The 27179-nt window shown below is 39.7% G+C and overlaps 2 protein-coding genes across 9 annotated transcripts in view; one reads left to right on the top strand and one right to left on the bottom strand.

Moving 5' to 3' along the window:
- Nucleotides 1-400, bottom strand: part of CIP2A (cellular inhibitor of PP2A) — a 49690-nt gene extending 49290 nt beyond the window's left edge. Inside the window, exon 1 of one of the 2 annotated variants that reach the window (XM_062207838.1) lies at nt 130-400. In XM_062207838.1, the coding sequence (XP_062063822.1) occupies nt 130-231 (102 nt within the window). In that variant the 5' untranslated portion in view covers nt 232-400. The remainder of the gene's footprint in view (nt 1-129) is intronic. The other variant, XM_062207845.1, reaches the window with a different exon arrangement.
- Nucleotides 401-471: 71 nt separating this feature from the next.
- DZIP3 (DAZ interacting zinc finger protein 3) overlaps nt 472-27179 on the top strand; it is a 92461-nt gene continuing 65753 nt past the window's right edge. For 2 of the 7 annotated variants that reach the window (XM_062207769.1, XM_062207824.1), the window contains exons 1-6: nt 500-707; nt 9954-10056; nt 12256-12325; nt 14660-14815; nt 19957-20073; nt 26476-26556. In XM_062207769.1, the coding sequence (XP_062063753.1) occupies nt 10025-10056; nt 12256-12325; nt 14660-14815; nt 19957-20073; nt 26476-26556 (456 nt within the window). In that variant the 5' untranslated portion in view covers nt 500-707; nt 9954-10024. Of the gene's footprint in view, nt 803-829; nt 952-6856; nt 6907-9953; nt 10057-12255; nt 12326-14659; nt 14816-19956; nt 20074-26475; nt 26557-27179 lie in introns of those variants that run through there. The other 5 variants (XM_062207788.1, XM_062207804.1, XM_062207777.1 and 2 more) reach the window with 5 other exon arrangements.

Genomic DNA, 27179 nt, shown 5'->3' on the forward strand with positions numbered 1-27179 from the left:
CGCCTTTAGCAGTACTAAGCGACCCCTAGGAAGTGCCGAGGGTCTTCTTTCCCAGGCTGGGGGCCCACGCTGAACTAAGGATTAGTAACCAGGGACGCCCCATTTCCTCCCCACCCCAAAGCGTCTCACCTCCAAGTGCCGCAAGAGCTGGGTTGCGTTCGCCTCTGACTTAACGGCTTTATACTGACCGATGGTCAGGAGCAAGGACTTCAAGCAGGCGGTAGAATCCATGGAGACAGACCTTGGCCCTTGCAGCCCTGCTGAAGATCCACCACCACCCTGACAGCTCAGGGCTCCGGCGTTCGCCGCGCTTTATTTGATTTTCGGCACCGCCCACCCACCCTGTTCCCGGAAGCTTCCGGTTCCGGTCGGGCTCCGGAAGTGCCCAGCCACTCGCGGTTGATGGGCGGGGTGCGTGTGGCTAGAGGTGCTCTATGAGTCTGTGAAGGGGCTTGGGAGCCTCTCCCTCCTGTCCCCCTCTTGTCCCAGAGTCCGCGAGGTTTCAATTTGAGATCCCGTGAAGGCGAAAAAATCTCGCGAGAACTGTGACTGTGGCTCGACCTGTGGAGGGGCGGTTAAGCGCAAGGGGGTGTGCGTCTGCGCCCGGAATTTCGTGAGCGATCTCGGTCTTGCTAATGGATGGCCGGTTTTTGCTTTTTGCGTCATCCTCTGCCAGAGAAATGATCGCTGTCCTCTCTCTAGACACGGTGAGGAACTCTGGAGGAGAAGACTTTCGGTGACTCGGGTTTCGAGGCGGGCTGGAGAGGCCTCTGTGTCTCAGGCGTCCGTCCCTTCTGCCCAGGTGTGGTGGTTTCCTAGTGCGTTCTTTGGGGTTGTGAGGCAAGGTAATCACGCCCTCACGACGAGAATCTGGCACTGGAGAAAGCCACCCCCGGGGGGGATTCCTGGGCCGGGTGTTGCTCCGAAGGTGTTCGCACTAGCGTCACTTTTGTAAGTGGAGATGTTTTTCTCCTTGGTGTGATTGTTTGTTTATAAATGTCAGTGGCTACGAAATTGACATTCTTTGCGGTTTTTATCAGCCATATTACGATGCATGTGTATTTGAATGAAAAGTCCGTATAGGGCTAGTGACGAATAAAGCTTTAAAAACCAGGTTGTAGAAAATTGTAAGAATAGGCTACATGTCCATTTAATTAAGTCGTTAATTAGAAATCGTGTTTTGTCAATTCAGAGGCCTTTTTTTTACTCGATAATTTTTTTATGTATTGGTTTCTGATTCGTAAGATCATATAAATAGTTCTGTTTCTCACTGTGTGTGTATGTTATCTAGCCTGACTCATAATTGTACAATAAGCTTATACAGTCAATATGGCACTGGAAAGAACAAAAAATTTACAGCTTCTGAAATCTGGGCAGGAATTCCTACAACTACTGACTTACCAGCTTACAAGAACTCTCTAGGCCTCAGGTTCTTCATTCTTAAAACGGATTGCAGAGATGTTTATCTTTCCAAGTTGTGTGAAGATTAGTATACATAGATACATAACATAGATCCTGGGACATCAGAGCTGATGAAAATTAATCTTATTTTCAAAGTTTATGTAACCAGCTAATTTTATATGAAAGAAAACTTCATACCAAAGGCTTGATGTTCTTTCTCTCTTAAACCTTTCTTAAAGTTTATATCTTTCTAAGTTATCAGAGCAGCCAGTTCACTTGCATAGTTGGAGCATGCTGAAGGTGCATAGGGTAGGCTTTGTCATTGGTGGTGGGATATCCAAGTACATAAAAAAAGTGTCCTCCATTCTCTGGTTGATGATCATCTCTACAGATGCCATGTTTCAAAATGCTCCTTTCATAATTATGGTCCGACAATGGTAATCGCAATATAATATTTTTGAGTTGCTGAAAATATTCCACTTGGGGAGAATGTACTTAGGGGCAGCATATGCCCTCCTAGTGGTTCCTAGCTACATTTATAAACAATATGATTTTAGCACTGCTACCTTTAAATACCTGAATCTGATGACAAATTTAGTATCTGGATGCATTTTCAACTAAATCCTCAACTTTCATATTCATTGCAAGTGTATTCCTAACATTGAAAACAAATGACTGATCCTCTGAGTTTGCTGGGTAAGTCCAGAAGTAACTGAATAGATTCTCAAAAAACCTTAAAATCCTGCTTTTAATAAGATGCTGATTTTGCTTTAGGTATCATGTATTGGCAGGTTTATAACAAGGGGGCAATCAGTATACATTGTCAGATTTCTTGCTTCCTGGTTTAAGCTGCCAGATAGTACAAACAATATTTACATAGTGGCAAAGTGGTAAGATGCACATTGTTTTTTTGGGGGGTGCGGGGAGGGCAGGAGCAGGAAATATCTTCAGCTTCTGATAACTTTTGCAAAGATTTTACAGTCATCATTCATCAGCCCTAGAGTTTACCCTAGGAACCAATATATTCTTTGGGACCCAATAATGTTTTGGCCTTTTATGTTTAGGTATGCTGATTTTATGACCTTACCAGGAAGTTATACAAATTCAAAAAAACAACTGAATATGCCTCATTTTCAAATTCTGTTTAACCCTCGGTATAATAGTATCAGGATACGGAACCTTGGAAAGTAAATCAGTTTATAAAGATGACCCTCATAAGTGGGAAAATACAAAGGGCCCTAGAAAGCTCTCTCAGCCTCCTCTGCCACGTGCTGATAAGAAGTGAACATCTCAGAAGAGATCCTGCTGACTCTGCTGGCACCTTGATGTCAGATTTCCAGCCTCCAGAACTGTGAAAGATATTTCTGTTGTTTATACTTTGTTACAGCAGCCCCAGTAACTAAGATAACCCCTTATACCACTGCAAAACGCTTGTCTCTCAGAAATAATCCGATGAACCATAGTTACAATTTTGGTTCTAGGGAACTCCATCACAAAGTCTCTTGACATATTCCCAGAGCATTTTGTTCATTTTTTTAAGTCTTGAAATGATCATAGCATCTAATATCTCCACCTACAGGAAGCTTTGGGATTCTTATGGTAAAACAAAAGAAGTGTTAACTAGTAGTGTCAAAGTTTGCTTGATAACATGTAGAAACTTCTAGTTCAATGCTGATGTTTAATTCTATGCTGATGTAAATTTAGCTTTTAAAAACAGCTATCAGGATGTTACCAAGTTGTATATTCAAGGTTGTTATTGCAGCTTTGTTTGCAGTAGCAAAGAAAAAATTAAGAGACAAATCTGGACATAATAAAATTTATACAATGGCATATGCTACAGTTTAAATACTACGGTAAATATGTATGTATGTGCTTATGTGAAAAGCTTAGTGCCATTTGTTTCATGTGTGATGTATTTGAGAAATAGCTTTTGTCCCATTTATTTATTTATTTATTTGAGAGGTAGAGTTACAGACAGTGAGAAGGACAGAGAGAAAGGGCTTCCATCCGTTAGTTCACTCCCCAAATGGCCACAATGGCTGGAGCTGCACCCATCTGAAGCCAGGAACCAGGTGCTTCTTCCCTGTCTCCCATGTAGGTGCAGGGGCCCAAGGACTTGGGCCATCCTCTACTGCTTTCCCAGGCCACAGCAGAGAGCTGGATAGGAAATGGAGCAGCTGGGACTGGAACCGGTGCTATATGGGATGCCGGCGCCCCAGGCAGAGGATTAACCTACTGCGTCATGGCGCCGGCTCCATCCCATTTCTTAAGTTTAGTTGTTACTCCTTTTCATACAATTGCATTTCTTCATCATGTATAGAATTAGGGGATAATGAATGAATTTGTTCAAAACCTAAAGGTTAAATGATGGTGAGAAGGAGGAAGATGGTTTTGATAGGAACATTTATGTAATGTTTACTATGTGCAGGATACTATTCTATGCTGTGTTTTAAGCATTCTATCTTCACAACAACCTTATGAATTAGCTATCTCATTATCTCCAGTATTCAGATAAAGAAACAGACACAGAGAATGTTAATTTCACTTAAGGTCATACAGCTAGTGTGTATCACAGCAGGCCTATATACCTTTGCAGAGTGATTCCAGAGTTTTTATGCTGTTACCAACAGTACCATGCAGTCTTTCAACTTACTTTTGACAGTAATGGAAATCTAAATGAGATACTCTCTTGAAGACAAATATTGTGTTGTTTGTGTTTTTCCATGCCTCATAATAATCATCATGGTCTTATTTCTCTTCATCAGAACAATCTATTGTATGTCTTCCTAATCCAGCTTCTTACCTTAATTATCTCAGTGGTTCTCAACCAAGGGCAATTTATGATCCAAGGAATATATATATATTTTTTTTTGACAGGCAGAATGGATAGTGAGAGAGAGAGAGAAAGGTCTTCCTTTTTGCCGTTGGTTCACCCTCCAATGGCTGCTGCGGCCGGCGCATCTCGCTGATCCGAAGCCAGGAGCCAGGTGCTTCTCCTGGTCTCCCATGAGGGTGCAGGGCCCAAGAACTTGGGCCATCCTCCACTGCCTTCCCAGGCCATAGCAGAGAGCTGGCCTGGAAGAGGGGCAACTGGGATAGAATCCAGCGCCCTAACCAGGACTAGAACCCGGTGTGCTGGCGCCGCAAGGCGGAGGATTAGCCTGTTAAGCCACGGCGCCGGCCGATCCAAGGAATATTTGGCGGTATCTGGAAATATCTTTGATTGTTACAGTGTTACTGGCATCTAGTGTACAGAGGTAGGGGATGCTGCAAAATATCCTAAACATTAATAGGATAGCTCCTCATAACAGAGAATTATCCAGCCCTGTAGGTCAGTATTGACAGATTGAGAATTTCTGATTTAGTGGCCATAAGAAAAGTTCAGTGACTGAACTCTTCTTCAAACATACAATATATATTACTTTATTTTCAAATTAGTAGCATTAAGAAAAGTGTGAGCTTTATTTTCTAATTTTCCTCCTGGCATTATATAATCTGGAAGTGCTGAAAAAGGTAGAAAATTACTGCATTCACGTTCAAATGTAGACATTTTGGCCAATTTGATTCTAATTTGGTTGAGTGACTTACTCAAGATGAACATCTGGAGGCTAGTGCCTTGTGTTAATCCTCCGCCTTCGATGCCAGCATCCCATCTGGGCGCCGGTTCTAGTCCCGGCTGCTCCTCTTCCCATCCAGCACTCTGGTGTGGCCTGGGAAAGCAGTAGAGGATGGCCCAAGTCCTTGGGCCCCTGCACCCATGTGCGAGGCCCTGAAGAAGCTCCTGGCTCCTGGCCTTGGATCGGCACAGTTCCGGCCATTGCGGCCATTTGGGGAGTGAACCAACGGATGGAAGCCCTTTCTCTCTGTCTCTCCTTCTCACTGTCTGTAACTACCTCTCAAATAAATAAATAAAATCTTTTTTTTTTTTTTAAAAGGTGAACATCTGAATGGAGTTTTAAAAACAACAACTTGCCTGTATATAGTTCAGGGAGGTGACAGTGCCTCAAGTAAAATGTTTTATGAATGATTTAAAACTTGTAAGTAAGAGCTGTGCTTGATTTGATATGAATAAGCACAGCTTTAAAAATGGAAACAAAAAACACCTGAACAACAATAAAAACAAACACATATCTTTGTTGTAATTTCAGTAAAAAGCAAGAGGGAGCTGAATGCTCAGGAAGAGGGAACAATGAGGGCATTTTATTGTTTCAGAATATGCATGGCACTACTATATTTTTCAACCAGCGAAACAGACCCTGCAGATAAAATCATTTAGACTGATGGATAAAGGTGTGCTGTAAATTGATGCTGAATTTTAATTTGCTCTCAGATTAATTAACCTGGCTAAAAGCAGTCAATCCCTCAGTTCCAGTGAAGCAAAGTAAATTTTGTTTCCACTGTCAAGGAAAGTCCTGAAATGAATACACCAGGGAAGACTAAATTCACCCTTTTTTCCCACCTTAACTTTGACTTTAAAGGTTTGTTCTAGCTTCTTCTACATTTAAGAACCTATGGAGTATTTTAGAAGCACAGTGGAAACATTTCTGGCTGGCTGATTCCTTTAGGTTGCTAGGCACTTAGGCGTTCCTCTCGATAGAGTCTATAAAGTGCTTCTGCTACCTCTCTTGCTGGCGGTGTTTGCCACATATACCTGCTCTGCTCAGGAAGTGATGGGACTGATATTTTCTCTCCTGGGATACCTTTCACCACAGAGACTCATCCCACATTGCATTTTAAGCAAGCTAGAAAAGAAAGCCACTAGCTTTTCTTAATTCAGAGTCCAAATATCTTCTGATTTATTGAATAATTATCCACACTTTTTGTTTTTTAAGCTGAACTGAACAGTTAGTAATGGCTTTCTTTCTTATTTATTTTTTTTTTTTTGAAAGGCAGAGTTAGAGACTGAGAGAAAGGTCTTACTTTTTCCGTTGGTTCACCCCCCAAATGACCGCTACGGCCGGCCCACTGGTCTCCCATGTGGGTGCAGGGTCCCAAGCACTTGAGCCATCGTCCACTGCCCTCCTGGGCCACAGCAGAGAGCTGGACTGGAAGAGGAGCAACTGGGACAGAATCCGGCGCCTCAACCGGGACTAGAACCTGGGGTGCTGGCGCCACAGGCGGAGGATTAGCCAAGTGAGCTGCAGCACCGGCCAGTAAAGGCCTTCTATCCTCAGGTTGTTGCTAGAGAATTTTCTTGTTTTCTTTTCATCCTACTGTGATTATATAAACAGCTTCTGAGTAAAGAAGACCTTAATCATATGAGGGAGGTCTCCATGTCTGAGCTTTTAAAGAGAATGTCATGTTTAGAAAACCCTAGGTTTGTCTGTTCTGGCTGGGGAATAATGCCTTAGCTGCTACTTTTTATTAAAATAATCAAGGAGATTTATAGAAACCAAAAAATAAAAGTAGTTTGATCATAGTCTTAAAATTCTCAAAACTGTTCTTTTCTTTTCAGCCTTATTAAAGAGATGGAGGAGATCTGATGGAGTGTGAAAGACTAACAAGGTTTATCCAACCTCCTTTTTCTTTGTTGTTAGCTATAGGTTGTATTTTTCATCAAGGTTTGAACAGAGAATGCAAATTTAAATATGGCTTTGCTTATTTACTGTATTTTAAAAATATTAATAAAACTCTAAAATAATTTACCTGGGAGTACTGGATTCCACATAAGAGAGCTGTAATACTGGCAACAGAAGTGCTTTTTTGTTGGGAGATTAAGAGATGTTAGTAAGTTCTCTGTTTTAAGTGAGAAAGAAGTCTGTATAGTTTCTGTGTGTATGTGTGTGTGCACGTGCGCACATAACCTATATTTGTGTTTTCAGAAATATCTATCATCTTTGAATGGTTGGAAAATTACTTTCATATCTTATATATTGGTGTGAGTTCAATAAGAATATTGGTGTTGTCATAATTAATAGTACTAGTAGTACTTGTTTCACCCATGATCTCCATAGGACGTCTTTTAGTTCTTACCGTAGGGTTGATCGTTTCACTCTTCTTCCAAGCCCAATAACAAAGATAATTAGAACTTAAGACATATGAAGGTCTTAAGACATTCAGGTCTTAAAGGTGCATCTCTGTGTGTTAAATTAGCATTTTAGGCTTTTAGATGGTACTCAGTTTCTTTGGATAAATAATAGGAATTCTTGATAGGTAAAATACAGTTGATCTTGCAGGATATATTTTTTTAATTGGGAAATTAATTGCCTCTCAGTATTGGGCCTGTAAAAGCCCTACCAATTTAATTTATAAATATGTATTAAAATGCTATTAGAAACTGGCTACACAGTAACTGAGATAAATAGGTAGTTTGGAGACATCAAATGACAAAATTTGCCCAGTCTTGAGCTTGACAGGAAAGCAATCTAGGGCTGTTTTATTCCTTTGCTACCACTTTCTACTTTACACTTTTCTTAACTTCATCATTTCTTCCTTTGTCCCAAAGTACCTAGCAATATTTTTACATGTGCTTACTGTATCATTTCCTGGGCTTATGGAATGGGGTAAGAGAGTGAAGTTAGTGTAGCAAAGGGCACTAGTCTTGATGCCCGAATAGCGAGTAATAGAAATCAAATAGGGCTAATTTTAGGAGAGTTCTTTTGAAATAGTTAAATAGGGAGCTATATGAGTAAGTATATATACACTAATGGTACTCTAGTCAGCATTTACAACATCCATTGATATTTGAAACTGTTTAATAATTCTTTACATCCCATGTCTTCTATTTTATAGAGAAATAAAATTATAACATCTTGGGAGAAAGTGGCTACCTGTTATTTTTAGACTGAAAGGAAACAAATTAGTACTATCTAGATTGTGGTGGGCAGGCATTTTGGACAGCAGTTGTGTGCCTGGGTTCAAGTCCCAGTGCCACTTTCAATTCCAGCTCTCTGCTGTTGTACACCCTGAGAGGCAGCCGGTGATGTTTCAAGTAGTTGGATCCCTCACATGAGAGATCTGGATTGAGTCCTTGCCTCCTGGCTTTGGACTGGTTCAGTCCTGGCTGGTGTAGGTATTTGAGGAATGAATTGGCAGAAGGGAGATCTGTTTCTCTCTCAAATTAATATTTATAATAAAATTTAAAGATTGTATTAAGCAGGAACTCATACACTTCTATAGGAAATAAATTAGTGCAAACCTTCTGGGAAACCATTTTGCAATATGCACCAAGTTGCTTAAATTATTTGTCTTTTCACCTGGGAATTCTACTTCTGAGAATTTATTATAAGGAAATAATCATAAATATAGAAAAAGCCTTAGGAACACTAGAGTTTGTCATGGGAATATTTATAGTGGAAAAGAAATGAAAGGCCGGCACCGCGGCTCACTAAGCTAATCCTCTGCCTTGCGGCCCTGGCACACCAGGTTCTAGTCGCGGTGGGGCACCAGATTCTGTCCTGGTTGCCCCTCTTCCAGGCCAGCTCTCTGCTGTGGCCCAGGAGTTCAGTGGAGGATGGCCCAAGTGCTTGGGCCCTGTACCCGCATGGGAGACCAGGAGAAGCACATGGCTCCTGGCTTTGGATCAGCGCAGTGCACCAGCCGCAGCGCGCTGGCCGCAGTGGCTATTGGAGGATGAACCATAGGTAAAGGAAGACCTTTCTCTCTCTCTCACTGTCCAATCTGCCTGTCAAAAATAAATAAATAAATAAATAAATGAAATGAAAATGTCTAATTATGTTGTAGCAGATTTCATGTACAGAGACAAGACATCAAGACCTCTTAGCAGGAAGTAGTCTTTTATTTATGCTGGCATAAGGCCTAGGCAAAATTTCTTATGCAGAAACCTGAGCCCTGAACAAAGAGGGGTATTTTCTTATATGTGATTTTGGCCTTTTTGTTTCCCTCCTATGCTTAAATGTTCACATGCATACATATATTTGATTGGATGTTCTAATGTTACATAGTGGCCACTATAATTGATACAATACTGCACATGGGTACAGTTACTGATGTTGATTCTTTCACACACATACTGAGCTGCACACTGTCTGGCAAGGTGTAACACCATTGCTCTGTACTAGCAAGCAAAACCTGAAATGGTTACATATAAGCAGATTATAACTACAGTTGAAACATTCATAGGCTAGCAGATAATGACCACATTACATTTCCAGAGTAAGTTTCTTTTATCTGTCTGACCATGGAGCAGCCTCTACCACAACTTTAATCATGTTAGAAACAATTTTAATTAGAAGACAAAGGCCTCTACCATAATATGGAAGTAGTAAAGGAGCCCTCACCCAGTTTTGTAGCAATTAACATTGCTTTACTACAAGGATAAAATAACATGAAACATACTTTAACATACAGTGATGGAAAAAGTGGGATAGACTATTTCTTATTCAGTAAAATTAAAAATTGGTAAAATATACTTTTGTTTAGAGAAAAGTAGATTAGGTTATAGGCAGTGATTAGTTTTGGGTGGTAAAACTATGATATGTGCTTGCTTTATAGAAGTCTCAGCTTTTTTAATGAACAAGTACAATTTATATAGTTCAGAGAAACAGTTTAACTCTCCTGCCTTCTCATTAAAAATATTATTTTCCTTTCAGCTTTAAACAGCAGTGGTAAAAGTCAATTTGCAAACACTGGATAAGACTTTTGTAAAGGAACATTGTCCAGCATGGATTCTGTACCACAAGAATTTTTTGTGAGGTAAGGGATACATGGCCAAATCCAGCTGCATTTGTTATATCCCAAAGATATGGCATTTGTCTTTTCCACATAACCTTGGGAAGCTACTGTTAATGAGATACTTCAAGACAATTTAGCAACTTTGATTAGTAGAGGATGTAAATGATGGGAACCCTAATTTTATAAAAGTTTTGTAGGGATCACATCTTGGCTAAAGAGCAAAGAATTGAAAAATATGTCATCCCTTGCTGTTCTTGGGCATTCTCATTTAAATGACAAAGTTTCTCATTTGTCATTTAAAAAGCACTTACACAGAGTTATTATGTGAGAGACACTGTTTTTAATAAATTTTAACTTATATAAGCTTCAGAACAACTATGAAGTGAGTGCTTTTATTCTCATTTCAAAAAGAACACCTTACTGAGTGGTTCATTTCAGCCCAGGCCAAAAGGGAGTCTGTTCCCTACAACCAAGGAAACTTCAATCTCTTCGTATCTCTTCCATATAATACTAAAAATCAGGTCAATATTGGATATTTCTTTCCACCCTTGTTATGACTCATGGCAAACAATGTGATATATTTATTTTACAAGAATTTACTGACTTCTTGGTTATTAGGAAATAAAGACTAACACAAAATATTCACACTTAGAACTTTATAAGGTGGTGAGGAGATGTATAAAATAATTACATCTTTAGGCCGGCGCCGCGGCTCACTAGGCTAATCCTCCGCCTTGCGGCGCCGGCACACCGGGTTCTAGTCCCGGTCGGGGCACCGATCCTGTCCCGGTTGCCCCTCTTCCAGGCCAGCTCTCTGCTGTGGCTAGGGAGTGCAGTGGAGGATGGCCCAAGTCCTTGGGTCCTGCACCCCATGGGAGACCAGGAGAAGCACCTGGCTCCTGCCATCGGAACAGCGCGGTGCGCCGGCCGCAGCGCGCTACCGCGGCGGCCATTGGAGGGTGAACCAACGGCAAAAGGAAGACCTTTCTCTCTGTCTCTCTCTCTCACTGTCCACTCTGCCTGTCAAAAAAAAAAAAAAAAAAAAAAAAAATAATTACATCTTTAGACAAAATTAATAAATATTAGATATGCTGGGTTAAGGAGTAAACAGTCATGAAATGGAGTGAGAGTTTACATTTGAGAAAACTTTGTATACTTTTCAAACCTTGAAAGCCTTTAACACACTATTATAGTATTTTTCATTCATTGATTATGCATGGTGATTTATTTTGTTCCTTTTGAATGCAGCTTAGAAGTGAAGGAAAAGACAGCTAATAGGTTTATCTTTACCATGATACTTGAAGAGCAGTGAGAATCATATTGTGTAATGTTTGTGTGTGTAAAGCATCTTTTGTTGAAACTTTTGCTGGAAGTTTGAAAATGCACTACATTATTGATCCATTCCAGTTTTCCCTAACAAAATCAGTTAGCATATGATAATTGATTGTCAAATAAATACATAAGTAAATTTTGAGAATATCTGTATAGTTCTAAGTAAATTAATGAATATAAAGTATCTTACCTCCGCTTTATTGACATTGCAAGAATGAAGATCATGTAAATCATATATGATTCTAAATTATGATTCTTATGTCGTGGCTTTATATGAAAGCAAAAGAAATTTTATAAATAATTTTTAAAATTCAGAATGTAACAATGTGAAATTTTCATATTGTAAGCCAATGTTGAAAGCAAAAAGTATCATTATTCATAATTTCTATATATAATATTCTTCCTCAATTAGAAAATATGTTGGAAAACTAAACTGTAAGTCTAGGAACCCAAAATGCAAAATAAAATGATCCATCTATCATAGATATTTTCCTAACCTTTATTATTTTCATATACCATGCACACACACACACAAATAAAACATCAACCTTTTCAGAGACCTTTTTCTTTACATTGAAACAGTGCTTCTCTAAGAATAATTTTTCTCATTGTTTTGATTTATTAGTCTAAGATGCAAAGTATTTTTACATCAGTTTGCTATTTTTCTCTACCACCCCCTAGAAAAGGCATGGTGTAGTTTATTTTTTTTATCATGAGTTCCTAAAGAGAGATGGCACCTACCATCATTATTGAGCTTTGAAACATATTGGTTAAACTTTAAAACTTTCAGGCAAAATTCAATTATTAGTTTATTTACTATTAGAATTTAATTGTGTTCTTTGTGAGTAGATACACTGCATATACCTTTCTTTTTTCATTTTAAAATAGGGAACCTGCTGTGGAGGAACAGAGAAAGGAGGAACTTGAGAATAAAGTAGATAAGTCAACTGGTCAATTGGTAAGAGAAAATTTACTTTTTGTTAAATTTTAGTTAATCAATAATGAATAATTATGTAAGAGAATGTAATCCCAAATCTACTTGGTTTAATAATCTTAAAATTTTGGTTTTTTTTTTAAAGATTGATTTATTTATTTGAAAGAGTTACACTCAGAAGGAGAGTCAGAGAGAGAGAGAAATGTCTTCTATCCGTTGGTTCACTTCTCGGTTGGCCGCAGTGGCTGGTCCTGTGCCAATCCGAAGCCAGGAGCCGGGAGCTTCTTCTGGGTCTCCCATGCAGGTGCAGGGTCCAAGGACTTGGGTCATCTTACACTGTTTTCCCAGGCCATAGCAGAGAGCTGGATCAGAATTGCAGCAGCTGGGACTTGAACTGGCTCCCATAGGGGATGCCAGTGCTGCAGGCAGGGGCTTTACCTCAGAGAGAGAGAGGGAGAGAGAGAGAGATATCTTCCATCTGCTGGTTCATTCCACAAATGGCCTCAATGGCTGGTGCTGGTCCAGGCTGAAGCCAGGAGGTTCTTCCGGGTCTCTCATGTGGATGACAGGGACCCAAGCACATGGGCCATCTTCTCCTGTCTTCCCAGGCATACCACAGGGAGCTGAATTTGAAGTGGAGCCAGCATCACAGGCAGTGACTCAACCTATCATGCCACAACACCAGCTCTGGCAATTCATTTTTAGATTAATACCATATATCCTAGTATTTGGTCAAAGAATGACAAAATATAGTTGTTTTATGTTTTTGTCAGTGCAATTTTTACCTTCCATGTAGTTTTATATCATGCTGATGTCTATTATTAATAATGTTTGCAAAGATTATCCATAATTTGGGAGGAAAATATATAAATATAAAATAATGATAGTATTAACTTGCATGAGATCATCACTTACAAAAATGTAACTGAGGAAATACAATAAATATGTGTAAGTGTATAGAGGGTTGTTCAGTTTAGCAAAGACAACAAAAAAAGGGATCAGTGCTAGAAAAGACATTTCTAGATACAAAAATTGGGAATATAAAAAACAAGGAATGTGTGCATGCTGACCTGAATTTGATTTAGATGATAAATCAATTTTGTAAAAATGGATCTAGTATTAAACATTTTGACAATATTTCCTGTTAAAAATTTTTATTCATGTTGTAATCTTACATGTATATAAATTTGTTAATTATTATGATTCTGCCATGCCTTTTGACTGCAGAATTGGCCATTGGCTTGAAATATTTGTAGTGCTGAAAGTTGTCTTACTTTATGAGTTTTTTTAGTTACTTTATGAAAAATTTTTTAAATTTTATTTAAGGTACATACATTTCATGTATACATACATTGTATTTCGTAACATAGTAATATTTCCCACCCTACTCTCCTTCCTGCCCACACTCCCACCTTTTCTCCCCCTTCCTCTCTTGTTCCCTTTGTTTTCACAATGAACTAGCTTCATTTTACTTTATTTTTTCAAATCCTACACAAAAGTGACAAGAATAGTAAACACCTGTATACCCTGTACAGAGATATAGCAAACATACAACATTTTCTTCCATTTTCTATATAGTTTCATATATAAAGTACTATAAAATATAAGATGTATTTGTTATATATGGATGAGAATAGAAGAATATTAATTTCAAACTCAAACTCTAAAGAGGAAAGTGAACATAGATTGTCCTAGAATGCTTCTAGTCACTTTTCTGTCACAGTCTACCTCATGCTTGGCATTTTAGTGGCTTAATTTCTATATGGATTCTGCAGTAGAAAGCTGTTACTTTTGATTTTTACAGGTCAAACAGCATAATTATAGCTTTAACAGGATATAGGAATTCAAACATTAAGGTCTAAAGGAAGGCTGTCATCCGTGTGTTCCCAGCCCTCTACCCATTTCTGTTGCCCACCTCTTCTTCACACTGATGTTAATAGGCAATCCAGCAAGAATTAAGTGTGTAATTATCAACTAACCTTTAGTGATGCCTTTAGTAAGTCTATATAAATCAATTCTTGAAGTTTCAAGATTCTTACTGTTGATTCACTCTGACTGAATTGAGTGACTGTTTTTGTTTACAATTTAAATTATTGCAACTCTGTTCATGTCAAATTTCTGTGCATTTAGTATTTTAAGCATTAGATGGATCTGTAAAAACACTCTTAGATAGCCTTAATATTATTATATATGGAGTAATCTCTGTAATGTAAATTCCATGAGAGCAGAGTGTCTTATTCTTACATGGATTTGTATGGTTCTTTCACAGTAATGTGCATATAAGAGGTACATTGTTCTTTTTTTTCGTAAATGAGAATATGTATAATTGTGTGAATTTTTATGAATAATGTCTTCTAGGACAAACAGGAAAAAGACATACCTTCTGAACTTGTCCCTGTTAACCTACTAGTAGAAGTGAAGAAGCTATTAAATGCAATTAATAGTCTACCAAAAGGTGTAGTTCCTCATGTTAAAAAATTCTTGCAAGACGATTTTTCCTTCCAAACCATGCAGGTACATCTTAATGTTTTTTTCTGTGTCTTTGCCCTTTTTTTTTTTTTAAACCCTGTAATTCATACAATGTTGTTATGGTCTCAAAATCTGCATCTTACTAAATAATGGTAGGGATGTGGTATTACAACTTGTAAGTTATTATTATTTTTTCTTTTTAAAGATTTATTTATTCATTTGAAAGGCAGAGTTACAGAGAAAGAGAGAGAGAGATCGGTCTTTCATCTGTTGTCTCACTCCCCAAATGACCAAAACAGCCGGGCCTATGCCAGGCTAAAGCAGAACCAGGTGCTTTCTGTAGGTGTCCCATGTAGATACAGGGGCCCAAACAGTTGGGTCAACATCTGCTGCTTTCCCAAGCTCATTAACAGGGACTTGGATCAGAAGTGGAGCAACTAGGACACAAACCAGCACCCATTTGGGATGCCAGCACTCCATGCAGTGGGTTAACTTGCTCCTCCACAATGCCAGTCCTGCATCTTTTAAGATATTGACTGTAAGATATAATGTTTGTTCTAATTATACGAATAACCCATAATATACCACTCTGTAATGGGTGATTGCTTTGGATTTCTTTTGATTTATATTTTGATTTACAAATATCTTTTTTTATAAAGCATTATTTACTTATTTATTTGAAAGGCAGAGTATCAGAGAGAGATCAGTCTTCCATCCTCTGGTTTACTCTCCAAATGGCTGCAACAGCTAAATCTCAGCTAGGCCAAGGCTAGGAGCTGGGAACTCCATCCTGGTCTCCCACATGGGATGTAGGGCACCAACTTCTTAGGCCATCTTCTATTGCCTTACCAGGAGTACTAGCATAAAGTTAGAACTGGCATTCGGATATGGGATGCCGACATCACAGGTGGCTTCTTAACCTGCTGCGCCAAAATGCCAGGCCCTGCTTTTATTTTCTAAAATTTTTAAATGTTGCTAATTATTTCAAAAATTTAAGACAAAATAATATCCAAAACTTCTAGAATTATGAGTAAAACAAATATTCTAGGCCAGCGCTGTGGCTTAACAGGCTAATCCTCCACCTTGCGGCGCCGGCACACCGGGTTCTAGTCCTGGTTGGGGCGCCGGATTCTATCCTGGTTGCCCCTCTTCCAGGCCAGCTCTCTGCTATGGCCCGAGAGTGCAGTGGAGGATGGCCCAAGTGCTTGGGCCCTGCACCCGCATGGGAGACCAGGAGAAGCACCTGGCTCCTGCCTTCGGATCAGTGAGATGCGCAGGCCGCAGCGGCCATTGGAGGGTGAACCAACGGCAAAAAGGAAGACCTTTCTCTCTGTCTCTCTCTGTCTCACTTTCCACTCTGCCTGTCAAAAAAAAAAGAAAAAAAGAAAAAAGAAAGAAAAAGAAAAAAAAATATTCTAGAGAATACATTGTAGGTTTCCAACTTAAAAATAATTTTTCATCTGGTTCCGGATCAGCCCATCTCCAGCCGTTTGGTGAGTGAACCAGCGAATGGAAGACCTCTCTCCATAACTCTGCCTTTCAAATAAATAAAATAAATCTTTTTTTTTTTTTATTTTTTTATTTTATTTTTTTTTTGGATAGGCAGAGTGGACAGTGAGAGAGAGAGAGACAGAGAGAAAGGTCTTCCTTTTGCCGTTGGTTCACCCTTCAATGGCCGCCACGGTAGTGCGCTGCGGCCGGCGCACCGCGCTGTTCCGATGGCAGGAGCCAGGTGCTTCTCCTGGTCTCCCATGGGGTGCAGGACCCAAGGACTTGGGCCATCCTCCACTGCACTCCCTAGCCACAGCAGAGAGCTGGCCTGGAAGAGGGGCAACAGGGACAGGATCGGTGCCCCGACCGGGACTAGAACCCGGTGTGCCGGCGCTGCAAGGCGGAGGATTAGCCTAGTGAGCCGCGGCGCCGGCAATAAAATAAATCTTTAAAAAAAGTATTCAAAATAATTTGTGATAACTTTCAGAAAAGAATTTCAGAAAAGGAAACCATTTCATTATGGGATTTTGTGATATTTAACTGGGAGGATGGTGCAGGAAACAGATATACCACAGGTGTCTTCAAAAGGCCACATTTGCTTTTTCTGTCAAAAAATATACCATCAACTGTTTCCATGAAACAGATTAATGCTATTATAATTAACAATAAAGACAAACTCTGAAAATAACCATTGGACTTTATATAAAATTATAACCTTAACTAAGATGATTTACCACATTACAATTCTGGCTTGAAAGTGATAGAATAATATAGCCATTTCCCAAATATCTTTTGGAAATCACCTAGAAACAGAATGAAACAGAAATTGATAGGCTTCATATATAGAAATAATAGACAATTAGAAGGTAAAAATAGAAGAGTGTTTCTTACTTAAAATAGCTAAAAACAAAAGTGATGAACAGTGTCTTGGATATACCATTTGTTAGACCAGAAACAAAAAATCTAACCAAATTAAAAAAAAATCCAAATCATGTGTACCTTTTCTGAACTCAGTGGAATAAAAATCAATGACAAGAAACTGGAGATTGAATAATGTGCTCCTGTTAAGGAAATTAAAAATTTCCTTGAGGGACTTTTTTTTTGGTGCAGCAGTTAAGACACTGTTTGGAATGCCTGTATCTCATTTTGAAGTGCCTAGGTTTGAGTCCCAACTCTACTTCCAATTCCAGCTTCTTCCTAAGGCACAAGGTGAGGCAGTATTTATACCTCATGTATTTGGATCCCTGCCACCTAAATGAAATACACAGGTGGAATTCCAGCCTCCTGACCTCTCCTTGCTCCAGCTCCCGTTCTTTTGGGCATTTGAGTTGTGAACCAGTGGGTGAAAGATTCATTCTCTCTCTCCCTCTGTCTCTGGTTTTCAAATAAATTTTATAACAACAATAATAATTTTAAATTCCTTGAAACTAAGATAAATGGAAATGCAACCTACAAAACTTAAGGGAGACAGCAAAAGCAATATTACGAGGGAAGCTTATAATAAATGCCTATTTAAAAAAAATGTCAAATAAACAACTTCATGAGGCATTTTGGTGCCATGGGTTAAGCTGCTGCCTGTGATGCCAGCATCTCATTTTAACACAGGTTTGAGTTCCAACTGTTCCAGTTCTGATCCAGGTCCCTGCTAATGCTATTGGGAATGAAGCAGAAGGTGATCCAAGTGCTTGTCCCCCTGCACCCATGTGAGAGACCTGGATGGAATTCTAGCCTTCTGGCTCTGACTTGGCACAGCCCTAGCCATTGCAGCCATTTGGAGAGTGAACCAGTGGTTGGAAGATGTCTGTTTCTGTGTCTTTCTCCTCTTCCCCTTTTCAACCTCCTGTAACTGCTTTTCAAATAAATAAATAAATCATTAAAAAAATTATAAAACTCACAACTAGAAAAAGAACAAAACAAAACCAAGTTAAAAGAAAAGAAATAATAAATGAAAGTTAAAAGAATACAAAGATGGGAGGAGTTGGTCTTTTGAAAAGATAAAATCAGTAAACCATTAGATTAAGGAAAAAAGAAATAAGATTTAAATAAAATCAAGCTGAAAAGGGAGATACTACAATAGATATACCACAGGATTATAGAGGATCATTGGGGATTGTTATGAATTTTATGAGCAACTGTATGCCAACATACTGGAGAACCTAGAACAAATGAATATATTTCTGGATACCTGTAACAAACCAAAATTGAACCATGAAGACATAGAAAACATGAACAGGCCAGTGACCAGTAATGAAGTTCCAACAAGGAAAAGCTCATGACCAGATGGCTTCACTGCTGAATTTTACCAAACTTTTAAGTAAAAACTAGTACCAATTCTTCCCAAAAATTGAAAGGAAGGAAACTTCCAGACTTACTCTATGAACCAACATTACCTTCATTCTAAAACCAATGACACAACCAAGGAAACTGTAGACTAATTTCCCTGATGCTATGTAGATGCAAAAATTCTCAAGAAAGTACTAACATATTTATGCAACAACACAGAAAAAACATTCATTCATCATGACCAAGTGAGATTTATCCCAGGGACAATGGGGTATTTTAACATAGGCAAATCAATAAGTAGAATCTATCACATAAGCAGAGTGAAGGATACAGATCATATGATCATCTCAACAGATACCGAAAAGATAAAGCTTAATAACCATTCATGATTTTAAAAAAAAACCTTGAACAAACTAGAAATAGAAGGATCCCACCTCAACATAATAAAGGCTAAATATGAGTAAACTACACCCAACATCATGTTGAGTGGGAAGGAGTTAAAAACATCTGTGCTGAGATGTGAAACCAGAAAAGGATGTCTACTCTCACTGCTGTTATTCATAGCCAGAACTACTAGGCAAGGGAAAGAAGAAAAGGCATTCAAATAGGAAAGGAAGAAGTTGAATTATCCCCATTTGCTAATAACATCATTCATCTATAAAGAAACCTAAAAACTCCATTAAGAGGCTGTCAGAAGTAGACTAGTACCAGCTTTCCTACTTATTGTAGGTTCAGGAAGATTTTAATTACGTCACAGAATAGAGAATGAAATGGGATCATCACATTCCTCTCAAGGAATGGGTGTTGCCTTTTCTTTGGTTGGCAGGCCTAGGAATGCTTCATAGTATTTTGAGAGACTAGCTATAAAGGAGATCCATTAGACTATTTAAAAATATGTGTAAGAACAGTGTCTCTAGATGGTATGGACTTTTACAGAGCATGGTTGTCTCAATTTTCCAAATTTCCTGCAGTGAGCATGTGTTATTGGTGTATAATATATATATATATATATATACACACACACATATATATATATACTTTTTTTTGAAGATTTATTTATTTGAAAGGCAGAGTTACAGAGAGGTAGAGGCAGAGAGAGGTCTTTCATCTGCTGGTTCACTCCCCAATTGGCCATAACGGCTGGAGCTGTGCCAATCTAAAGCCACGAGCCAAGAGCTTCTTCCAGGTCTCCCATGCAGTCCAGGGGCTCAAGGACTTGGGCCATCTTCTACTGCTTTCCCAGGCCATAGCAGAGTGCTGGATCAGAAGCAGGGCAGCTGGGACTCAAACCAGCACCTATTCGGGATACCAGCACTGCAGGCGGCAGCTTTACCCGCTACACCACAGCACCAGCCTGATATATATATATATTTCTAACTTAAAGAAATTTTCAATTCCATTATTTTCCACAGCGAGAAGTTGCAGCTAACAGCCAGAATGGGGAGGAAATTGTTCCTTCTTTAACTTTACGGTTCTTAATAACACAACTAGAAACAGCACTTAGGAACATTCAAGCTACTAATTACACAGTAAGTATTTTGCTTTTGAAAATTTGAAGTACTTGGACAACATTTTTTTAATGAGAAAATAGTCAGTGTGTCCTTATTTTGAAGTGTAGGCCAATTTATATTTTCCTTTTGAGAAGGATGCATGTAGTTGTATTGGTTTCTTATGTCTTGCACTTTCTTATGTGACTACATCTCTGTAATGAGCCTAGTCTATTCAGTCTTTCCATGCCACAAAATGATTCATTTTAAGTTAAGAAAAATTTGAAGAAATGGGCTTTCACAATTAAAAATTAGTTCATGGAAATTCATGAACTACAGAAAGAAATAAGTCAGATATAGGAAGACAAATACTAAATGATACTGCTTATATGTAGAATCTTAAAATATTGAACTCATAGGCATAGTAGAATGGTAGTTGTCAGAGGCTGGAAGAAGGGGTGAGGAGATGTTGCTCAAGGGTTACAAAACTTCAGTTAGATAATAAGAGTAAGTCCAGATGATCTGTTGTACAGTACAGAGTCTGTAGTTAATATAGTCTCGAAATTGCTAATTAGATTGTAAATTGTTCTCATCACCAAACATGACAAAAGGATTAGGGGATACATATGTAAATTATGCTTGATTTAGTCATTCCACAGTGTATACATATTTCGAAACATATGTTATATGTTACTTATGTACAATTTTTGTCCATTAAAATGAAGAAACATATGGTTCATTCTTTTCCCCGGTTATTAATCAGCTACTATTTCTTCTAATATTTCTGTATGTGTAAAAATTGAAGTTTGTATTATAGGTAAAAGTGACAAAGTATATTTATGTATTTAAGATCAAATAGAAATAAATAGAACTGAGGAAAATTACATAAAAAATTAGAAACAATTATACTGGATAATAGAAAAGGAAAATCGGTTCTTTGCATAACTAGGATCAGTAAACTAAACTAAGCTTTGCGTACATTTACAAGATGGGTTAGGATTACCTTAAAAACAGATAACAGAGTGCCAAAAACATAGCCTGAAATACCAAATCCCATTTTTTGCAACAATGTACAAGAAGATGGAGGAAACAAGTCTGTATTTAGGACTGTAGGGCCAGAATTTTAAAGGGTGACAGATGTCACTCTAAAGGAGGTTCTCAAGGAGTTCAAAAGAGGAAACAAAGAAAAAAGGATTTGGCATCTTGCAGTCCTGAAAACTTCTTAGATGCTGCAGACTGCTATTTCTCCCACTGACCAGATTGCCAGTAAATGAATAAATCAGTATAAAATCAACACTCACAACTTCTCATTGTTAACCTTCTCTACTGAGGCATTACTTCGCAGATGAGTCTTTGAGTAGGAATTAAAGAGGTCTTTCTCTTAGAAGCATTGGAATTGGTATCACAATTGGTAGCATAACTGAAACTGTCATGATCAAAGCAGTCTGCTTACTCCAGATGGCTCTCCCTGTCCCTCAAGGCCATCAAGGAGAGGAAAGACAACCTTGTAGGAGATATCAGTGAGTTGGAGGTGTGTGGTTGGAAATAATATCTCTATACCCATCTGATTCCAGTACTTGGAATAATCTTACTAATGGGAACATGTATGGATGGATCTGTAGGTTAAAAAGACACCTTTTGGCCGGCGCTGTGGCTTAACAGGCTAATCCTCCACCTTGCAGCGCCGGCACACCGGGTTCTAGTCCTGGTTGGGGCACCGGATTCTATCCCGGTTGCCCCTCTTCCAGGCCAGCTCTCTGCTATGGCCCAAGAGTGCAGTGGAGGATGGCCCAAGTGCTTGGGCCCTGCACCCACATGGGAGACCAGGAGAAGCACCTGGCTCTTGGCTTTGGATCAGTGAGATGCGCAGGCCGCAGCGGCCATTGGAGGGTGAACCAACGGCAAAAAGAAAGACCTTTCTCTCTGTCTCTCTCTGTCTCACTATCCACTCTGCCTGTCAAAAAAAAAAAAAAAAAAAAAAGACACCTTTTGTATCTTTAAATTCCAGAGGTTTTACTTTCTAATTACACTATTGCCACAAATTCTATCTGTTATATTGTTCTCAAAAATACTGTTTTTATTTAGATTTATATGAGCCATAGGGTCTGTTGTATTATTTGTGAAATTTCTTTTGAAATTGTAAAATAATAGTTCATACTATCTTAGCGTTGCTGACAGCCATTATTTTAAGTACTTTGTAGGATCAGTTCATTTACTCTTCACAGCATCCCTGTATTATTATTCCCATTTTATAGGTTAGGAAACTGAGGCATAGAGGTTAAATAACTAAAATCACTAGATAGTAAGCAGGAGATGATATACAAGATGTGTATGCCACATTAGCAAAATAAAGTTACATCAGTATAAAAACAAATATTATATCCTGTGTATATTTGTCATGTTTACATACCTAGAAAAATCTTATTGGACGATAGGGCAATCTTTGTAAAAAATTAGCATGTCATTATAGACAAGTGCACTGGGAACAGTGCAGGAGAACCACTTTTCTGAATCTAAAAGTTGAGAAGATGTTCTCTTCTAGCTTGGGGAAAAAAAGAGTTCTTATAGCAAGAAACTGTGAGATAAGATTTCACAGAGGGGATGACGCTGTGGCACAATGGGTTAATCATCTGCCTGCTGCGCCAGCATCCCATTTGGGTGCGGGTTCAATTCCTGGCTGCTCCTCTTCTGATCTAGCTGTCTGAAGTGGCCTGAGAAAGCAGTAGAAGCTGGCCCAAGCATTTGGTCCCTGTACCCACGTGGGAGACCCACCCGGAAGAAGCTCCTGACTCCTGGCTTCGGATCGGCCCAGCTACAACCATTGCAGCCATTTGGGGAGTAAACCGGCAGATGGAAGACCTTTCTCTCTGTCACTTCCTCTCACTGTCTGTAACTCTACCTCTCAAATAAATTAATCTTAAAAAAAAAAAGTAAATAAAATACAAGGGTAGCTCAAAACATTTGTAGAAGAGTACAAGTAAAAGTTCATTTTTAAAGTTTCAGGAGGAGGTGACATTTGACAAGGAACTTGATGTGGTCAAAGTATGATATTGATTTAGGTTTCAGAGAATGTGGAAAGCATGAAAGGAAGGGATGTGGAAATAGGATTGGGAAATGGAAGAAAAAAGATACCCTTATAATCAGTCACATTAGCTTATGACCAATGGAGTCAGGGTTCTCCAGAGAAATAGAACCAATTTCTGTTTTACACATATACTGTTTTTATACATATGTACACATAGAAATAATTAAAGTATGTACAAACAGCCCTCAAAGAGTTATTTGAAAATGCACATATTCTGCTAATTCCATTCTACAAACTTTTCAAAGTTTGTGTGTCACATACATGATTTATTAGTAAGACTATACACATATTGTCAGGATCTCCCCCTCCGGGAACTGGCCAGGTTGCCACGAAGGAAGAGTCAAGGAGACTGAGGAAAGTAAAGCTAAACACACTTTATTAATATTCTTGGCAACTAGGGGAAGAGATCGCCCAAGTCAACTCTTGTGGGCCAAAGGTGCTGCAGACCCAGGACCAGGAGCTTTCCCTGCGGCACAAGGTGCTACGGACCTGGGAGAGAGGCTGAGCAACCTCTGCTTTACAGTGTCTGAGGCTCTACTAATATACAGTGTTTTTTTTTTTTTTTTTGACATGTACAGTGGACAGTGAGAGAGACAGAGAGAAAGGTCTTCCTTTTTGCCGTTGGTTCACCCTCCAATGGCCGCTGCAGCCTGCGCATCTCACTGATCCGAAGGCAGGAGCCAGGTGCTTCTCCTGGTCTCCCATGGGGTGCAGGGCCCAAGCACTTGGGCCATCCTCCACTGCCTTCCCGGGCCATAGCAGAGAGCTGGCCTGGAAGAGGGGCAACTGGGACAGAATCCGGCGCCCCAACCGGGACTAGAACCCGGTGAGCCGGCACCGCGGGCAGAGGATTAGCCTATTGAGCCGCGGTGCCAGCCTCTACATAACTTTTTAACTTTTTATTTTAAGGTGACTATAGATTCAAAGAGATTGCAACTATGCAATACAAAAATGCAGTGGTCTCAGTGTTCCCTGCACCCAGTTTTCCCCAGTAGTTACATCTTTTATAACTGTAGTGCATTATCAAAGGCAAGAAATTGAGATTGGTACAGTGGATATTCATTCAGAGTCTCTTAACACACCTCTTAAGTTTAGAAATTTGCTAGAAGGATTGGACTTGGTATGTAGTTGTACTCTTGGTCTTGATTTATAAACAGTGAAATACTAAACATACACAGAATGTGATAATGTGGCAAATAAGACCACCTGAGACTACCTACCCACCGAAGGGTAGACTCACAAAGGAAGGAAGCAGAAAGCAAGGCATTTATTGATACCCTGTATTGAGAGCAGGGACCAGCCAGTGGAAGCAGGTGCCACCTTCAGACATTCAACTCCATATAGCCCTACCATGCAGCGGTCCCTTTCCACATTTTCTCATCGATTGAGAATTTTGGGAGGCAAAACCTAAACCCCATGTGGTGCCTAAGGCAGTAAGAGGGAGGTGTAAAGCGTGGGTGTTGCTGGGCAGATCTAGGGCAGAGGAAGGGGAGTTATACTGAGGTATCATCAAGGCTCCAGAACTGAGATTGGGAGCACTGTGTAACAGACATCTGGTGGTTACAGAATTCCTGAAAGTTACAAAGGTAACAAGTGGCGCACTGTTTGCAAAGCAAGCCCAGTAGTTTACCTGCTTTGGTTTTGCAGCCCTCAATCCTGCATGCCACTGAGGCCAAGTATCATGGTTGCACTAAGGCTAAACTAATTCTTTTTTGAAAATACACCATGGTCATTTCTCACAATAAGGGGGCAAAACACCAGTAGGGTCTAAAGAATTCCATCTACAGGTTTTGTTAATCCCATAAAGAGTCATACAGAGTACATTCCCTTCCTTTTAGTCTCTAGCAATGAAAATGGAACATGTAGCAGACACTTTAAGTTTGCCCAGGGAAGCCCAGAACTCAGAACTCAGCATTTTTACTGAGGCTTGGTCATCTAAGTAGCTTCTGCCTAGAGTGTACCAAAATTCCAGACTCCCAGAAGAAACTTCTAGGCATTCAGCATAAATCACAGTGTACAAACAGTCTACACCCAGTGAACCACCCTTATTAGATCAGATCCCAGCCAGGTATCAACTTTGCAAGCAGACCTTTACAACGATAACAGTCTTGGCTATACTCACTTTTATTACATACAATGGTGTATAGTTCTATGCCTTTTATGAGAAGGTTATACTTGTGTAACTACTGTCATAATCAAGATGAAAGAGCTATTTTGTCACCACAAAATTCTCTTGTTATGTTATATGTTATAGTATATATATGCTATGTTATAGCAACAGAGAGAGAAAAAAATGAGATTTCCCATTCTCTGGTTTACTCGCTAAATGGCTGCAAAAGCCAGATCAAGGCAGAAGCCAAGAGTCAGGAACTCCATCCCCTTTCCCTAACATGAGTGGAAGGTACCTAATTGTTGGGTCACCATCCTCTGCCTTCCCAATTGCATTAAGGGAACTGAATCAGAAGCAGAGTATCTGAGACTCAAACCAACACTGTGATATGGGATTCCAGCATCACAAGAAGTGGCTTAATCTATTGCACCAAAACTCCAGCCTCTTAAATAGTCTTCATACCTAAAATATTATGTATAAGAAGAGAAAGAATTCAATTTTTGGAAAGTTATAACAAATTTTTATTGCATTTTTTTTTTTGACAGGCAGAGTGGACAGTGAGAGAGAGAGACAGAGAGAAGGGTCTTCCTTTGCCGTTGGTTCACCCTCCAATGGCCACCGCGGTAGCGCGCTGCGGCCGGCGCACCGCGCTGTTCCGATGGCAGGAGCCAGGTGCTTCTCCTGGTCTCCCATGGGGTGCAGGGCCCAAGGACTTGGGCCATCCTCCACTGCACTCTTGGGCCATAGCAGAGAGCTGGCCTGGAAGAGGGGCGACCGGGACTAGAACCCGGTGTGCCGGCGCCGCAAGGCGGAGGGTTAGCCTAGTGAGCTGCGGCGCCGGCCATTATTGCATATTTTTAACCTCACATTCTTTTTTCTGCTTCCTCTTTTGAATTATCAAATACATTCTAAAATGCTTTTTTTTTCTTTTTTTTTATTTGAAAGGTATGGGGCAAAAGAGAGACAGAGAGAGAGAGAGAAAGAGATTTTCCATTTACTTGTTCACTCTCTGAGTGAACAACAGCTAGGGCTCGGCCAGGCTAAAACCTGAAGAAGTCTTCCATGTCTCCGATGTGTGTACCAGGGACCCAAGTACTTGAGCCATCACCTAAACTCTCTAAATTATTACTAGATGGTTAATAATATAAGTTGGTTAATTTTACTTTTAAGTAATAGCTAAATGGTTTTGGGATATGTAAGTCTGTTGAACTGAAAACTGACTTAGTGATCAATTAACTTTTCTTTTTAGGCACGACAGATTAATATTGGCTATTATTTGACTTTACTCTTTTTATATGGAGTGTCACTCATTGAAAGAGGAAAGAAAGAGGTATGTAGCATTTTTTTGGATGTTTATTTTATTATTTGAGAGAGAGCTCGTATTCAGTGGCTCATTCCCAAAATGCCTGTAATGACTGGACTGGGCTGGGCTGGCATGGAAACTGAACTAAAACTCAACATAGATCTGTCCTTCTGGCTGGCAGCAATCCAATTACTTGAGCGATCATTGCTGCCTCCCAGAGTCTGCATTAGCAGGAAGCAGCAGTCAAGAACCAGAGCCAGAAATTAAACCCAGATACTCTGATGTAAGACAACAGGTGCATTTATGGGCTGGGCTTGCCAGTGCTCTTGTGGTGGGCCTGAACAGGGAGGCAGAGCTGGGGCCTCCCAGGCTGCTTCCAGTTGTGTGCCTGCGGGCACTGCCCTGCTGCCCTGAAGCTGGGGATAGCAGGGGAGGGGGCTTTCCTTGAGGAGTTTTCAATGTAGAATAAGCTTTCAGTTCACTTTATACTCATAGGATTAACCCTACACTAAGTAAAGAGTTCAGCCGGCGCCGTGGCTCAACAGGCTAATCCTCCGCCTTGCGGCGCCGGCACACCGGGTTCTAGTCCCGGTCGGGGCACCGATCCTGTCCCAGTTGCCCCTCTTCCAGGCCAGCTCTCTGCTGTGGCC

The sequence above is a fragment of the Lepus europaeus genome, chromosome 2 (assembly GCF_033115175.1).
Source record: "Lepus europaeus isolate LE1 chromosome 2, mLepTim1.pri, whole genome shotgun sequence".
Taxonomy (NCBI): domain Eukaryota; kingdom Metazoa; phylum Chordata; class Mammalia; order Lagomorpha; family Leporidae; genus Lepus; species Lepus europaeus.